This window comes from Carettochelys insculpta, chromosome 22 (genome assembly GCF_033958435.1).
Source record: "Carettochelys insculpta isolate YL-2023 chromosome 22, ASM3395843v1, whole genome shotgun sequence".
Lineage (NCBI taxonomy): Eukaryota > Metazoa > Chordata > Testudines > Carettochelyidae > Carettochelys > Carettochelys insculpta.
Window position 1 is genome coordinate 8,708,171 of NC_134158.1, and position 16,092 is coordinate 8,724,262.

General features: G+C 50.0%; 1 protein-coding gene across 4 annotated transcripts in view; it reads left to right on the plus strand.

The window, feature by feature from the left end:
• The window catches only part of LOC142024829 (butyrophilin subfamily 1 member A1-like), a 57,074-nt gene extending 41,023 nt beyond the window's left edge, over nucleotides 1-16,051 (plus strand). The window contains exons 1-8 of one of the 4 annotated variants that reach the window (XM_075017098.1): nucleotides 777-905; nucleotides 3,179-3,290; nucleotides 5,679-6,023; nucleotides 6,342-6,617; nucleotides 8,370-8,474; nucleotides 9,610-9,630; nucleotides 10,507-10,533; nucleotides 11,101-16,051. In XM_075017098.1, coding sequence (XP_074873199.1) covers nucleotides 3,185-3,290; nucleotides 5,679-6,023; nucleotides 6,342-6,617; nucleotides 8,370-8,474; nucleotides 9,610-9,630; nucleotides 10,507-10,533; nucleotides 11,101-11,624 — 1,404 coding nt within the window. In that variant the 5' untranslated portion in view covers nucleotides 777-905; nucleotides 3,179-3,184 and the 3' untranslated portion in view covers nucleotides 11,625-16,051. Of the gene's footprint in view, nucleotides 1-776; nucleotides 906-3,178; nucleotides 3,291-5,678; nucleotides 6,024-6,341; nucleotides 6,618-8,369; nucleotides 8,475-9,609; nucleotides 9,631-10,506; nucleotides 10,534-11,100 lie in introns of those variants that run through there. The other 3 variants (XM_075017097.1, XM_075017099.1, XM_075017096.1) reach the window with 3 other exon arrangements.
• The last annotated feature ends 41 nt before the right edge of the window (nucleotides 16,052-16,092 follow it).

Below are 16,092 nucleotides of genomic sequence, written 5' to 3' on the forward strand. Positions count from 1 at the left end.
AGTGGTTTCAGCAGAGTAACTGAGCATATTCAAGAACAACAAGAAGTCCTCGGGCACCTTATAGACTAAGCTATTTTGGAGCATCAGCTTACAAAGGCAGTTTCTCTGCGCTGGGTGCTAATAGCTCCCATTAGACTCTGACAAAGGCTCACATCCCGTCTGATCTGACTTGTTTTTCCCTCTTTTCATAAGTGCTGTTGACACTGGGCCATTTCCACCTTGCTGAATAGACCTTGTCAGCTCTGTCCCTCACTCTTCCTGGGACCCCACTCTTTAAATACCCCTCTGAAACCGCCCCCACACTCATGCATCTGATGCAGCGGGTCTTTGCCCACGAAAGCTGATGCTCCAGAATATCTGTTAGTCTCTAAGGTGCCACAGGACTGCTTGTTGCACATATTCAGACAAACTGAAGGGCACTGGGAAGGGCGTCACCAGACTTACTGAGCATGCTCAGGTGAAGTGATCGGGCCCTGGGAAGGGCAGTGGCTTCACCAGAGTTACTGAGCATGCTCAGATAAACTTGACTGGGGCCCTGGGAAGGGCAGTGGCTTCACCAGAGTTACTGCGCATGCTCATCGGAATTGACCGGGCCCTGGGAAGGGCAGGGGCTTCACTAGAGTTACTGAGCATGCTCAGATAAACGACCGGGGGGGCCCTGGGAAGGGCAGTGGCTTCATCAGAGTTACTACGCATGCTCGGAGGAATTGACCGGGTCCTGGGAAGGGCAGGGGCTTCACTAGCGTTACTGCGCATGTCCAGTAATTGGAGCGGCCGCAGCCCTTCCCCTTCCGTTACTTTCTGTATCGTTTCTGCTTCTCGAGCGTTGGTGCCCCTCGGGGCTCCCGCCGCCGGCCGGGCAGAGGGGGAAGGGCCCCGGGAGCGTCCGGAGGAGCAGAGGTGAGGTGAGGCGGGGCCGGGGCAGGTGGGGAGGGGGAGGGGCAGGTGATGGGGGAGGGGCTCGGGGTGATGGGGCTGGGGGAAGGGCAGATGGGGCGGAGGTGATGGGGGGCTGGGGCGGGGCAGGTGGAGTAGGGGTGTGATGGGGCAGGTGGAGGGGGACGGGGGTGATGGGGGGCTGGGGCGGGGCTGGTGGAGGGCGGTGGGGTGGTGGGGGGCTGGGGCGGGGCAGGTGGAGTAGGGGTGTGATGGGGCTGGTGGAGGGGGTGGGGGGCTGGGGGCGGGGCAGGTGGAGTAGGGGTGTGATGGGGCAGGTGGAGGGGGGCGGGGGTGATGGCGGGGCTGCGGCGGGGCAGGTGGTGTAGGGGTGTGATGGGGCTGGTAGAGGTGAAGGGGGTGGGGGTGATGAGAGGCTGGGGGCGGGGCAGGTGGAGTAGGGGTGTGATGGGGGGCTGGGGGTGGGGCAGGTGGAGTAGGGGTGTGATGGGGCTGGTGGAGGCAGAGGGGGTGGGGGTGATGAGAGGCCGGGGGGAAGGGTGGGTGGAGTAGGGGTGTGATGGGGCTGGTGGAGGTGGAGGGGGGTGGGGGTGATGGGGGAGTGGGGGAGGGGAAGAAATGACCTGGGAGGCAGAACTGCCAGGGGTAGGTTTGGGTTGAGGGCTGGGGCCGGGTTAATTGTGGGGCGGGGTTGTGGGGGGGGCAAAAACTTACCTCCCTGGCTACAGGTGGGCCCTGGGGGCAGGTATCTAATTGCCACGCACACGGGGGGCTGGCACTGTGTGGCAGGGGGCAGTCCAGACACCCCGCCACCCCCCAACCTCCAGCGTAATCTTATTTCCTGTCTCTCACAGCCGTGGATGGGGCTGGTTTGGTGAGTCCTGAAACGGGGGCGGGTTGGGGGTTGGCTCATTATTTTTCAATCCTGGAAGTGGCCAATAAGTTCCCAATTTGTGGAAGTCTTTGGAGCAGGGGCTGCACCCACTGGTCCCGGCCAGCCCAACATTTCAGTCCAGGAAAGGATTTGCTGGCTTTTTGCTCAGATTGTAGTGGCTCCTGCCCTAAGCTCTAGAGGTCCCGGGTTTGAGTCCACCTGTGGGTGGTGGCACCTTCACCATTGCATTGGGAATGCTTTGAGAGGCAATGGCTCTTGGTGTAATGTTTGTGCAGGGGACAGGGCTTGTTCCTGAGCTTAGGGCCGTGATAGGGCAGAGGGAATTGGAGAACTGCCTGTAGCTGGGCTGCCTGAGTGGAAAGGGGCTGTTTGCTGGGAAGAAGTGCTGGGAGCCCAGCGGAGAGGTCAGAAGGGAGGAGGCGGGGGGGAACGCTATTTTAAAACAGCTGTTACGGATGTTCACTGGCAGGGCTGGATGTGCAGACAGCCTGTTCTATCGGTAGCGAACACACATCCAACTTTCCGTCTGATCCCAACAGCAACACGCCCCAGGTTAACAGGAGCTCTTCCCTCTCCTTGTTCTGCCTGGTCCCAGGCGGGGCTCTGGGGGGGAATTCCCCCAGATTCAGTGTGTTGCTTCCCAGAGACAGCCCTGGGTTATAGCTAGAGATCGGTGGCCTTTACTTCAGATGTCCCCAGACTGTGGGACATCAACTGAGGACTGACCAAACACTGGGAGCAGCTGGCCAATTACAAAAGCCGTTTAGACCCACCTTTGCAGCCCCCCACTCATGCATCTGATGAAGTGGATCTTTGCTTGCAAAAGCTGATGCTCCAAAATATCCGTTAGTCTATAAGTTGCCACAGGACAATACACTGAAATCCCCAGCTGTGCAGGGCTGCAGGGAGGGAGCTTGTCTCTGCTTGAAATCTACAACTGAGTACTCCTCCCCTGGGGTCAGGGGGCCTCTGGGTCTGTGTTAGTGGCTCGGGCAGAGTATGTGCAGCTCCTGCCTCTTTTTGCACCACGCCCATCCTGTAACTGTTCTCCCGGTGGTTAGAGCTGGCCTGGCCTGACATGGAGCTCCCTCAGCCAGCGAGGCCGTTCCACGTCGGAGAGATAATCCGTGGAAGGTGGGGGAAAGATCCTGGCCCGCTAACTCCTGCTTTACGGCACGTTGTGCTCTTAAGGTTCCTTGCGAAGTAATTGTGGGGAGGTTTGCCGTTCCTGATAGCACGAAACAAAGTAATGAGGGCCTTTGACTCAGGATGTCCTTAGCAGTGTGTCCGTGAGCTGCGTGTGCGCTGCCCGATGTTGAGCTGGTTACCAGGTGGTCTTTGGTATTCTCTCCCTGTGCTTATTTTTTCCCCTTTTGTCTTCCTCAGGTTACAATGACAGCGAAATCATTGCCTGTCTCCCGCTGCTCCGCAGCGAGCACCTCCCTGTCTGGTTTCATTCTTTTCTTCGTTAATGTACCGATTGTTAAGTTGGATTCAGGTAGGCAGCACCACTCGTTACGTAAAAACATAAGAATGCCCATTCCTGGGTCTGACCAAAGGTCCATCTCGCCCAGCATCCCGTCTGCCAACAGTGCCCAGTGCCCCAGAGGGGGTGGACCAAAGACAATGATCAAGCCACTTGCCTCCTGCCATCCATCTCCAGCCTCTGACAAACAGAGGCCAGGGACACCATTCCTACCCCCCGGCTAACAGCCTTTTATGGACCTAATGCCCATGAATTGATCTCGCTCTTCTTTGAGCTCTCTTATAGTCCTGACCTTCACGGCCTCCTCTGGCGAGGAGTTCCACAGGTTGTCTGTGTGCTACATGAAAGAGAGCTTTCTTTTATTAGTTATAGACCTGCAACCCATTAGTTTCATTTGGTGTCCTCTAGTTCTTCTCTTATGGGAGCAAGTCAATAACTTTTCTTTATTCACCCTCTCCACACAACTCATGGTTTTACAGACCTCCACCATATTCCTCCCTCAGCCGCCTCTTCTAAACTGAAAAGTCCCAGTCTCTTTAACCTCTCCTCATATGGGACCCGTCCCAAACCCCTCATCATTTCAGTTGCCCTTTTCTGAACCTTGGGTTTCCCCCACCCTGCTCTTACTTGTCTTATCCATTTGTCTTTTCTTTTGCTTAGTGCTTAAGGCACATATACAATTATTCAGTAACGCAGTAAGCTGAACTCTTGGGCGGCTGCCCAGGAGAGATTCAGGTGCCACCCAGCTATTTAGCAGAGCAGTCGCAGGTGGCAGCAAGTGTTTCTATAGGTGGTGCACATCATCACATTTCTTGGTGCACGTAACAAAATTTATTCTGCCCTGAAGGGAAGAACTTAGAGGGAATCCTGATTACAAGTGTCAGAAAGTGATATCACTCTATCCTAGTTATTTTTACCACGTGATGACAGCTTAGAAGACGTCCTATACAAAAATACGTCAAGGTGGAGATAAAGCCGCTTGAAAAGAGCAGTGATTCTTTCATCTCATAATGGGGGACTTCAGAACCTCAAAGTTCAGGGAAAAAGGAATTGTTCTGTTGAGGGCCATCTGCGTACTCCTATAAAGCCTGGCAGCCTGACAATTAAAAAAAAAATGCCCACAATACAAAAGAACAAGAAACAAATTGTTACGGTGCTGCTTCATGGTCTCACCCAATCTTATGCTACTGTTTTGTATGGCACCTGGAATGGCGGTATGTGAAATTAGTCAGCAACTCCGTAACGATAGTTGGGGAAGAAACTGGGTGGTGGTGTTTGGATCCTACAAAACAGTCCTGCTTGTCGAAGAAGACTAAGAAACACCGACTGGGCCGTTAGATCCTGGGATGTGCCTATAGCTCTCTGCAGAGGGTCAAGAAAATTATATCTATTCAGATAGGAGGAGTAATCCAGGCTCTAGGGCATTAAATTACAGACCAAGATTATGCCAGGTTTTCTACCCTGTGGATGACTTAAAAGTGAACAAATTTCTGCGAGAAAGAACGGCCGGCTTTTCTCTAACCCATCAGGCACACGTCCCCTGCAAATGCAGCAACTGGGAACGGAGAATCACAATCAGTCAAGCACAGGACATTGGAATTAAAGCAAGGAAAGTCCCTAGACCCCCACATGGTACAGGGATAGTCCAGCAGAGGGATATATTTGCTAAGCCAGTCTCATGGTCTCTCTCTGTCCAGTTGGAAAGTGACACTAGTGATATCAAGCTGACAAATCATTCATGCCCCTCTGGAATGTGGTCAGCACAACGAGGGGAGGAGAGTGGAAATAGGGGGAAATATATGTAGATGGACGTCCACTGCTCCAGCATCGCCTGCTGCTGTCTCGTGAGTGCAGCGACTACGTAAGTTGAGGACTACATGCATTGTATTCACCACCAGTTCCTGTGCGCCTGCTGAGTTTGCTGTCTCCTCAGTGCAGTCCAGTGACCACAAACCAAGCATGGATCTAAGTTCGAGAGAAAGTCTACTAGTATTTTAATATGGTGGTTTCAAAATGTGACGTTCAGTGCTGTCAGTTCCGAGTGGCTCCTCCCACCTCCATTTTTCCTTCCGTCTCTGCGGAAAAGGCGTGATGCAAAGAAAGGAGATTGTAAGGACAGGTCATTTTAGGGGCAGGTTAGAGTAGGAAACGCCTGGTGAGAACGAGCACAAATGAGAGCCGGGCCCTGAAAAGCTGTTGGCATATCCAAAGTGTTACGACTGTGTGTGTAGGTTTCGGAAAGGACTGAAAATTCAGCTCAGAACCGAACCCGTGCTGGGAATAATGAGGCCAGTTCTGATCACGTGACTGGTTTTGCATCTGTCTTTTTTTTATTGCTTGTCTTTAAATGCTCCATTTCATTTAAAGTTGATTTTGCTTTTTTTGTGGTGTGTTTCACAGCCCAGTTCATAGTCGGATCAGGTCAACCTGTCACCGCCAATGTGGGTGAGGACGCTGTGTTACCCTGTCACCTCTCCCCGCCGATGAGCGCTGAGGACATGGAGGTGAGATGGTTCCGCTCCGAGTTCTCCTCCCCTGTGCATCTCTACCGCTATGGACAGGATCAGTTTGACCAGCAGATGCCAGAATACAGAGGAAGGACGGAATTTCTCAAAGACAAGATCCGAGAGGGCCGAGTCGCCTTGAGGATACGTAACATCCGAATTGCCGATGAGGGACAATACAGGTGTTTTTTTCATTCAAGTTCCTCTTACGGAGATGCCCCATTGGAACTTAGAGTAACAGGTCAGTAGCTCGTGATCGTATATCCTTTCGTGATACTGCTCATTCTCTTTTTTCGTCCGCAGTTCAGTACTCAGGACTCGGGAAGTTTTTGGCATGTGTGCTTCTGAATTTAAGGTGTCTTCCTGCTCTTTTTTTCTGAGAGAGGAAGAGGTTGATTCCCCCAGGGTGGCTATCCACTAGGGATGTTAATGTAGAACCGATTCCGGTTAACCACTTGGGTCTGGAGCCGCCACTGCGGGTAGAGGATTGTGCCAGCACTGGGGGGCTGAAACACAGCACAATCTGAACTCACAACAATTTTATCCGACTGTCCTCCAGCTCTAGGCTCTGCGCCTCTCATTGCTGTGGAGGGTTACCAGGATGGAGGGATCCGAGTGGTGTGCCGATCCAGCGGCTGGTACCCAGAGCCGCAGGTTTTCTGGCGAGATCTGACCAGACGACAGGTAACGTTGCAGTCAGAAAGCACATCCCGAAGGGAGCAAGGCCTCTTTGAAACAGAAGCATCGATATTCGTAACAAAAATGGCAAACCTCTCCTGTTCTGTTCGGGACCCTCTACTCCAGCAGGAAAAGGAATCAAGAATTTATATAGCAGGTTAGTAATTGTCCAGCCCATACCGTAACCATCCATGCTGACAGGGGGTTCTGGGGTCCCCAAGCTCTGCACCCCATCCGCAGGCAGGAGTGACTCTCGCTCAGCAGGTAGAATGAGAAGTTTATTAGGCGACGGGCACAGCTCAGTGCAGAGGTGTCAGTACAGCCGGCAGAGACAGTCATTCCAACCCCTCTTGGGGAGAGGAGCCCGAGGGGTGCCCCTCTGGGGTGTAGCTTCCTCCTTCGCCAGGCTGGCTGCCTTCCCACTCTCCCCCCAGCTCCTAACTGCCGTCTCCAGTTCAAAACCCAGCTCGGCTCCTCCCTGCTCTTTGTTCGGCTCAGAGATGTTACCTGCCAGCTTAGGTTACAGCCGTGGGGGTCATCCTTAGCCGCTGGGAGCTGCTCCGCCTGTCACATACACAGCCAGCCTGACTCTCATACACACACGCACGCACGCATGCACCTGCAAGGGGTTAACAAAGTTCAAATATGTCTATACCAATGACAGCTACTTCAGGAACTGCCAGTGAGCAGTAAGTTGTATGCAAACGAATAGTGATTAAATGGTAGCTCAGTATTCCATCGTTCTCCTGCTATAATCAAGAATATGAAATATCCCCTCACCCAGTCCAGAATAAACTTACGCTCTGACATGACCCCTGAGCAGCCTGCCCCTAAAAGAGCGATATTTATCTCATGTTCTACAAATGTTTGATATTTTTTTTTAAACCATATTGTTGGCAGAGGGGAAAGGCCAGACTGTAAAAGGGTTCTGAGAAGTAGATAAATTCACAGAGAACAGGTCCATCAAGGGCTGTTGGTGGGGATGGGCAAGGATGGTGTTTGTAGCCCAGGGGTCAGCAACCCCTGGCACCGGTGCCGAAAGCAGCACGCGAGCCCGTTTCCATCATCACCCAAGGGGGGGGAGCTCAGCCCCACCCCTTCTGCCCCATGCAGCAGGGAGCTTGCTCAAAGCCAGGCTGCCTGTGGGTTAACAAAAGACCAGCCAATGCTACCAACCCCCACGGTAAAGCTCTGCATCTCCATTTATTGCTGAAGCTGATGTAAGTAGGACCATTAGTGACTTTAAAAAGTATCATCAGTACGCAGAGGTGTAAAGGGCAGATTTCAACACTCCACCTCAGAACGGTTGCTGGACCCCTGTTTTAGCCGCCTCCTTTCCTCTGGTGTTGACTGCTGTCAGAAGACGGGAGACTGGAATAGATGGTCCAACCCGGTCTGGCAGGTGTGATGTTTTCCGGCAGCTTTTATTTTGTGGGTTGTCAAAAACTGTTCACTTGAACTCTTATTTCATGGGATATCACGGCAGTGAATCCAGCCAGGCCCACCTAGTGGGATATCCCAACTCTCACTGTTTGAATGATCTTGGATAGAACCATTTTAAGTCACAGAGACATAGCCATGTTAGTCTATGTACTATCAATACAAAAAAGCAGTCCAGTAGCACGTTAAAGACTAACAAAATAATTTATTAGGTGGTGAGCTTTCGTGGGACAGACCCACTTCTGGGTCACCACCTAATAAATTATTTTGTTAGTCTTTAAAGTGCTACTGGGCTGCCTTTTTTTTTTCCCCATTTTAAGTCAGTTTCTGCTCACCTGTACAGTGGAAGTGGGTCATTTCTGACCCCTCATCTCACCCACATTCTGCTGGAGATGTACATATTTGTAATAAAATCCATTTGACTTTTGTCCTTGCTTCTAAAATTTCTTTCTTTCCCTCTCCCATCCAGAGCCTTTTTTCCCAAAGTCCAATCCTGGGATCCCTATTCTGGTTGTCATCCTGGTTATTGTGATTATCCTTGTTTGCGTCTCAGTTTATTACTTTACAACAAAAGGTAATTCCTTAAATAAGGAAATTCACTATAAAGAGACTTTCTCCTATTCGTAAGAATGTGTTATAATGTGTTGGGGTGATGGTGACGGCTCTATAGGTAAAGGTGTTGCTTTATTTTCAAATTATTGCAAAGTCAGAGTTTGTTTCCCTCTCTAAACTCCCCAGCCAGAGAGATCCACACAAAAATTATTATCCTAGACCTGAGGTTGCCAAATTTGAAGTGATTTTTACCCTTACTTAAGAGCAGATTAAAATGTACTTTGTTGGACTTCCCAGACGAGATCTAGCACACAGGTGTAAAGTAAAAATGTGCACCACCGATAAAGCTTAGTGACCCAAATCCTCCCTGATTGGAATTCCCTCTCTTTGTATAATGACTTGAGAGTCTGTTCTGACTTCCGAATTAGCCCTGGCTTTCATTCAGAGGTTGCTCCTAACTCCATCATCCCTTCACACATTGCTGTTTTCTAACCCCGACTTGCTTGCTCAACTGAGGGCGTGGGTTAGCCCAGAGCAAGGGCTGTGTTTTAACTCGGGCTACGTCTACACTAGGCGGAGCAAGTCACCTGCAGATATGCAAATCTAGCTATGGCAGTAGTGTAGCTAAAATTGATGTATCTGTGCTTGGCTAACTTGGCCTTACCTGCTGGGGAAGGTTGGCAGGAGAGTTTCTCCCATCACCTTCCCTTACTCCTCGAATCTCACGAGTACAGGGGTTGACTGCAATCCCTGAAAGGTCAATTTCATGCGTCCTTACTAGAACCCTGCAAGATAGATCCAGAGTGGGTCAGTCTTCCAGACTCGTGTAAACATAGCCTGAGACTCCTGAAGCCTGGGGTTAAGATCTGAAGAGTCCCAGTTCCAGCTGGAGTCAAAAGTCACTGTACAGACAGAGCTGGTCTGAAAATCAGGCACCAGGAGCATCACGTAGAGCCCGTTAACTCAGGCACTCAGACAAGAACTGTTTTGGCTCTGCACTGGTTTTGTGGGTCGGATGTTCTGCCAGTGTTCCCCAGGGGAGCTGAGAATAGCCGCTGATAAATTTTGTCCAGGAAGAACACACCTTTGTGCATGGGCAAAGGGAATGTAGTAATAGTCATAATCATGATATGCGTTTTATTTCTGTTTCTTTCCAGAGAGAAAGGCAGTAGCGTATCGTAAGTGTTATTCCTTCTCCTTTCACTGTCTGTTTCATACAGCTGTCTCCTTGTTTTGATGAGATGTGTGAGCTTGTGGTGGGGTTTATTATTTCATTTGGTCTTTAATTTTTAAAACACGTTGCGAGGTGGATTAATTTTAAATATGTGGTATTTCACATTGAAAGGAAACTTTAAAAAGGTTTTATGTGATCTAACCAAGGCATTTGAATACAAAGGACTGATCCGCCTCCCTTTGGATACTGAGAGTCTAATACAACAAAGGCACGAAATTTAACATATACATTGAAGTAAATGAAATCATTATGGCAACTTTTTCCTAGAATTATAACTGGAGACATTTGGAAGATATACTGGACATTTTCCCCTTTTGAAAATCTGTCCTGAACAAAAATATTATTTTAAAAAATAGAGGAGCCAAAAAGTTCTAAAATTAGATACAAAAATGTTGCAGTGGGACATGTCAACATTTTTATTATGCAAAATGAAAATTGCTGTTCAAATTGACAGTGTCGCACAAAAGATTGTTGGTTAAACTAAAAAAATTAAGTGTAAAATTCTATTTTTATATTTTATATATTTATATATAGAATTATATTTTAACTGGAAATTAAACTGATATGATTTCTAAATATTTGTTTACCTTTTTAAGGGGATGTTTCCCCACAGAAAGATTGTTTTATTTTCCCTCAGAAAAATGAACCTTTCAATTAAATATTTCTTGCAGGAAAGATTTTCACACACTTTTGACAAGATTTACTTAAACTCACTTCCTCCTTTCTGCTCCCCACGTTACATTCTGTATAATATTGGTGTCTCCTACCAGTGTGTTCACTTAGTGGAGTTCTCATTTCTAATGTTTCTTATTAATTACAGGATGGCAAGATTGCCTTAGAAACGCAGGTAATGTTCATATTTTATCAGATTTCAAACCCCACCTCCCCTAAAGCTTCTTAACGTTCGGTTGAGTTTTTCACTGCTTTGACACACACAGCTAATGTTTCCAGAGTAGAGCTGGTGAACTGGATGGGACGTATTCCTGGGGATTTTGTGGTCCCGTATAGAGGAATCATTAATTCTTGTAGACGCTAGGAAAATGCTCATGACTTCATTCTTCTCTCCGGGAACTAACCCCAATGACCCCACAGTCTTTCTTCTGCGGCAATTAATAATAATACTTTAGATTTGTAGCCACCTTTGTTTCCAGATGTTTTTACTGTGCAGAGGGGTTTGGTTGTTCATTGCATGGATGAAGACAGACAGAGCTCCACATACCCTGTGGCTTTAAGTGGCCTGAGAGGAAGCCGTGTTTAGTCTGTAGCTTCACAAAACAAAACAAGCATTCCTGTAGCACCTTAAACACTGAGAATTTTATCCGATGAAGTGGGTCCTACCTGCTAAATAAGCTGACCCATCCCTCCCCAGGGCTGAGCTCTGCTCCTCACTTTCTGATTCTCTTTCTCTCCACAGTGAAAGTGACCCTGAACCCAGATACAGCCAACCCCTACCTCGTCATATCTCCAGATGGGAAATGTGTCCGAATGGAAAGCAAAAATCAGGACCTGTCTCACAGTCCGGAGAAATTTAACTATTCTCCCTGCGTGCTGGGCTGTGAGGGTTTCACCTCAGGGAAACATTACTGGGGGGTGGAAGTTGGCAGCGTGGGGGGCTGGGCAGTGGGGGTCGCCAGAGAGTCTGTGACGAGGCAAGGAGGAGCGGTGAGTCTTAACCCTGAGGACGGGGTCTGGGCCGTGGAGCATCAGTGGTGGGGTCAGTTCTGGGCTCTCACCCGCCCGATGCAACGCCTGCCCCTCAGTAAGAAACCCAAGAAGATTCGGGTGGCTCTGGACTATGAGGCGGGGCTGGTGCAGTTCTTCGATGCTGATGATGCGATTCCATTATACACTTTCCCCGCGGCCTCTTTCGGGGGTGAGAAAATCTTCCCCTTCTTCCGGGTTGGCGGGGCAGGAGCCCAGCTCCGACTGCGCCCGTGAGAAAGGGAGAGATTATCCCACTTGGACTCACTCAAACGTGGCCTTGCAACAGGAGAGTATCTTTCAGCAAGAGTACCCTGAGCTGCTCTTCATTGCACGCTCAGTTCCTGCAAAGAAAGACATTTGCAAGTACAAGACGCGTTGTCTCCCCTTCTCCCAGCTATGGCGTTCGCTAGGTCGGTTCCAGTGTGGGGAAGGGGCTTTGGTGTCATCCGTTCTGTGTGATTCACAGAACGTGGGCGGGCCCCCTTGGGGAGGCATGAAATTATTGTTGTTATTGGCTGCTGGGTCTCCGGTGGTATGTCCACACAGCAGCTTTATTCTGAAATAAACTATTCTAATCTGAAACAGGATCAGTTGTGTGTGGACACGCTGTTTGGAGGCTCATTGTGGGTGCAGATGCACTGTTTTGAAATAAACTATTCCGGAAAATCTCTTCAGCAATAGCTTCTTCCGAAGTAACACTGCTGTGTCGACATAGCCTTTTTGTCCCAGCAGGCAATGGGAGCCTTACCCAGAATGCAAAGGGCCGGCAGGAACCGTGGGATGGCATCTCTGCAAAAGTTAATGTCCACCATCAGCCTCAGGTGCCTAGTGAGGACGTGCGCCGTCAACTTTGTAAATCTGGGTAGTCAAAAATTGACCTTCGTAAATGCGACTTTCATTCATAGCGTAGACGTAGATTCAGCAATCAAGTGCCCGAGAGCAGACGGAGCCGTGGCCGTATGTCCACCCTGGCTGTATTTCACAGCTCTTCAGGGATAAGGCTGTCACTTCTGTCTGTAGACACTGGTCCTTTTCATTGTTGTAAGAACAATAAAATCTCAGGACAATAGTCATCAGAAGGGGCTATTTTGGCAAGGGCTCATTTGTCTTTCGAAGTCCCCTATGAAAGTGAACTCCGTCCCACCAGAATAATATAAGACCAGAACAGTCGTCAGCAAAGAAAACAATGCAGGGTGGGTTACGAACCACTTTGGGTTACGAACCACTTTTGCACTCATGAAGCGAGATTCCAGCAATTCTTAAGACACTAAATCTGGAGAACAAGTTTACCCAGTTCCTCCTGAACGGCCCAAAGCTGTGTTGCTCAGCACCAGGCCACTGTTTGGGTGCGTTATGTGTAGATGTGTGTATGTATGGAGCATTTATTGAGAACACTTTTAAGATAATCTCCATCCTAAAAGAAAGAGGAAAAGACGACAAACCTAACTCCACACTTCCTCTCTACACGAGATCTGGATTGGCTTGGGGAAATTCCAGGTGCCACTTCACCAAAAGCTGCAGGCTGGGATTGGTAGATGAATTGAGTGGGGCTGGTTGGTTATGACTCACCAATGACTTAATTACACTTAATTCTCTTTGGGCCCAACTCAAGCTCCCACAGGGTTAAGAACACAGCTCTGGGTCAGGCATGGTCTCTTCGGGTGCATGGCCAGGGCCCTCATGTGAAGGATGATACCGTTGTTTTCAGGCCTTTATTGACACAAATGACCAAGCAATGCTACAAGGCAGAGTCATGAATAACTAAAAAAGTTCTAGAGCCCCCTGGGGGTAGCGCTCCTACTCTACAGACGCTGTAAACTCATGGGTGATCCCCATGACTCCAGCAGAGCTGGTAGCAGGAGACAGAGGACCAGCCGTCTCGCTCAGGCCTGCCCCATCGATTTGATGGACAAAGTCAAGGTCAGGACCATTGGGCGAGGAACTCAGGTGCTGAGCTGAGGTGATCCCTTCTACCCATTAAGCTCTACAGCAGGGGCCTCAAACTCCTGACCTGTGGGTCATGTCAAAGCCAGGGAGCGTAGCCCAGTGGTTAGAGCATTGTTAGCACAATCCTTGCGGCCACGTAGGGACCAGGGCAAACAGATGTCAGGGATGGGGCTTCGTCCTGCCAAGAGGGCAGGGGACTGGACTAGATGACCTCCTGAGGTCCCTTCCAGTTACGTAGATGGAGATAGAGTCGCAGAAGGCTGCAGGGTTGGATACGGATGCTCACACCCACCCAACAAACCTGGTCCCCTCCTGCCCCTGCTCCACCCTTCTCTCCCCCTTCCCCCCCACAAGGGATGTGCCCTCAGGGATTACTGACAGAGGAAGGGCTGGGTCAGACTTTCCTCCTGCACCCATAACCCCCACCCAGGAGAGATGCACGTGCCACCCAGCTGAAGAGCAAAGCACCCACAGCAGGCAGCCACGCCTACCTTGGGACGCGTTAAATTTATTCTGCCCATGAATGAAAAATAATTAGCGCAAACCCCGCCTAAATCCCCAACGTGGCAGGAGCCCTGCAGAAGTGGATTGCAAAAATGCTCTGGCCATAGGTGGGCCATGAGTTTGAGGCCTTGGTGTAACGAGTGACGAACAAGCAACCCCTCTGCATGGGTGTCATCCTTTTATAGGGCCCTGCCCATCATACCAGGCCCAAACCTTATGTCCTCGCCCAGCTAAAGCTTTGCAGACATTTATGCTATGGGCAAATACGTTGTGACAGTCACAGGTTATCTCATCCTGGTAACCCCGTTACTGTTGATGTTCATCACGACTTCCGTGCTCTGCTCCAAACCTCACGAGAACCCCTTCGCTTCCTGATTGGTGGCTCTGGTCAGGTCCCCCCCAAGGACAAAGGCGCAGCCCAGAGGACGTGTCTCTCTGCCAACCCCTCCTTCTAACAGACTCCAGCTAAGCTCCCTCTGCCAGGCCACAGGCCTGCAGGCTCCTCTGCGTTCCAGCTAACAATTCTAGCCTACTTTTTTCCAAGAGGCTGTGAGTTTTTGCCTACAAAAGCTCATGACCTAATAAATGTGCTAGTCTCAGGTGCCACAGGACTGCTTGTTATGCACTGGTAATTCCTAACCCTGCAGCCAAAAGGTAGGGCTACTTACGTCAAAATAACAGCTGTTATTTTGAAATAACTATCCTAGCAGCTACACAACGCCATCACTGTTTCAAAATAGTTTCCAATGCACGGCCGGCTTATTTTGAAAGCTGGTCTCCGCACCTAAAAAAAAAAAAAAGATATCCTGGCACTGGAAAAGGTTCAGAAAAGGGTAACTAGAATGATTAGGGGCTTGGAACAGGTCCTGTATGAAGAGAGGCTAAAAAGATTGGGACTTTTCAGTTTAGAAAAGAGACTGAGGTCTATAAAATTATGACAGGTGTGGAGAGGGTGAAAAAGCAGAAGTTATTTACTTGTGCCCATAACACAAGAACTAGAGGACACCAAATGAAATTGATGAGTAGCAGGTTTAAAACTAATAGAAGAAAGTTCCTCACCCAGTTCATAGTTAACTTGTGGAACTCCTCGCCAGAGGAGACGATGAAGGCTGGGACTGCAATGGAATTTAAGAGAGCGCTAGATCAATTCCTGGAGGTCAGATCCATAAAAGGCTGTTAGCCAGGGGGTAGGAATGGTGTCCCTGGCCTCTGTTTGTCAGAAGCTGGAGACAGATGGCAGGAGACAAGTGGCTTGATCATTGTCTTTGATTCACCCCGCTCTGAGTTGCCTGGCACTGGGCACTGTCAGCAGCCAGGCTCCTGGGCTGGATGGACCTTTGGTCTGACCCAGGATGGCCGTTCTTATATCCTTAGTCTAGCAGGAATAGCGCCTCTTTTGGAACAGGTATGATAGAAAGTTTTCAAAATAAGGGCTATTCAGACAGGCAACAGACTCTATTCTCAAATAAGCCTCGCGTGGCCAACGGCTCTGTTGTGTGCAGACGCTATTTCCAAGTCACTACGTGCTATTTTGATGTTATTTCGAAATAAGGCAGCTGTGGAGACGTACCCTAATACTGTGACCCTCAGGCTATTCTGCGTAATGGCTGTTGGGATCTGGTGTCAATCAAACTCCCGGAAGAGAACAATAAAACCAATTGAATCAGGGAAGAAAGCGCCCTAGGCAATGCAGGACGCTAGCAACGCAGCCTTACGGGCTACAAGTCTTAACCTTCTGGGCTACAGGGTTCAGCTCAGGCTGTGCTTTGGGGTTCATCTGAATTCTCCCCTCTGGGGTGTGCCCTTTTCTTCCCCCCGCCCTCAGGGGCCTGATGGAGGAGCAAAGCGATCACACGCCTGCTTCCTCCGCAGGGCGGGCACAGGACACGGAAGGGGGAGGAGGAGAAAGGGACCGGGTGAAATGCTCCTTGAGGACGGCAAAGGCTGCTCCGACTGAGCAGGTGGGTGAGGCTGTAGGGGGGGACCTCCTGGCCTCACCCCGTCCTTCTCACCCGCCCCCCATTGTTCCTCTCTCCCTGCTACAGCTCTGTAAGAATCTATTGAACGGGGGTGTGTAGGGGGGAAACGCCACAAGAAAATGCCCCAAAGGGGCAGGCGGAAGCAGAGAAGGGGTGAGTGAGGCGAGGCAGCACCTCTTTACCCCCTGGGAATTCCCTCACCTCTTATCCCGTGTGCTCCAAACACCCCAGAGCCCCAGCACCCAGCTCCCCCGGCCCCCACCATTCCAGCC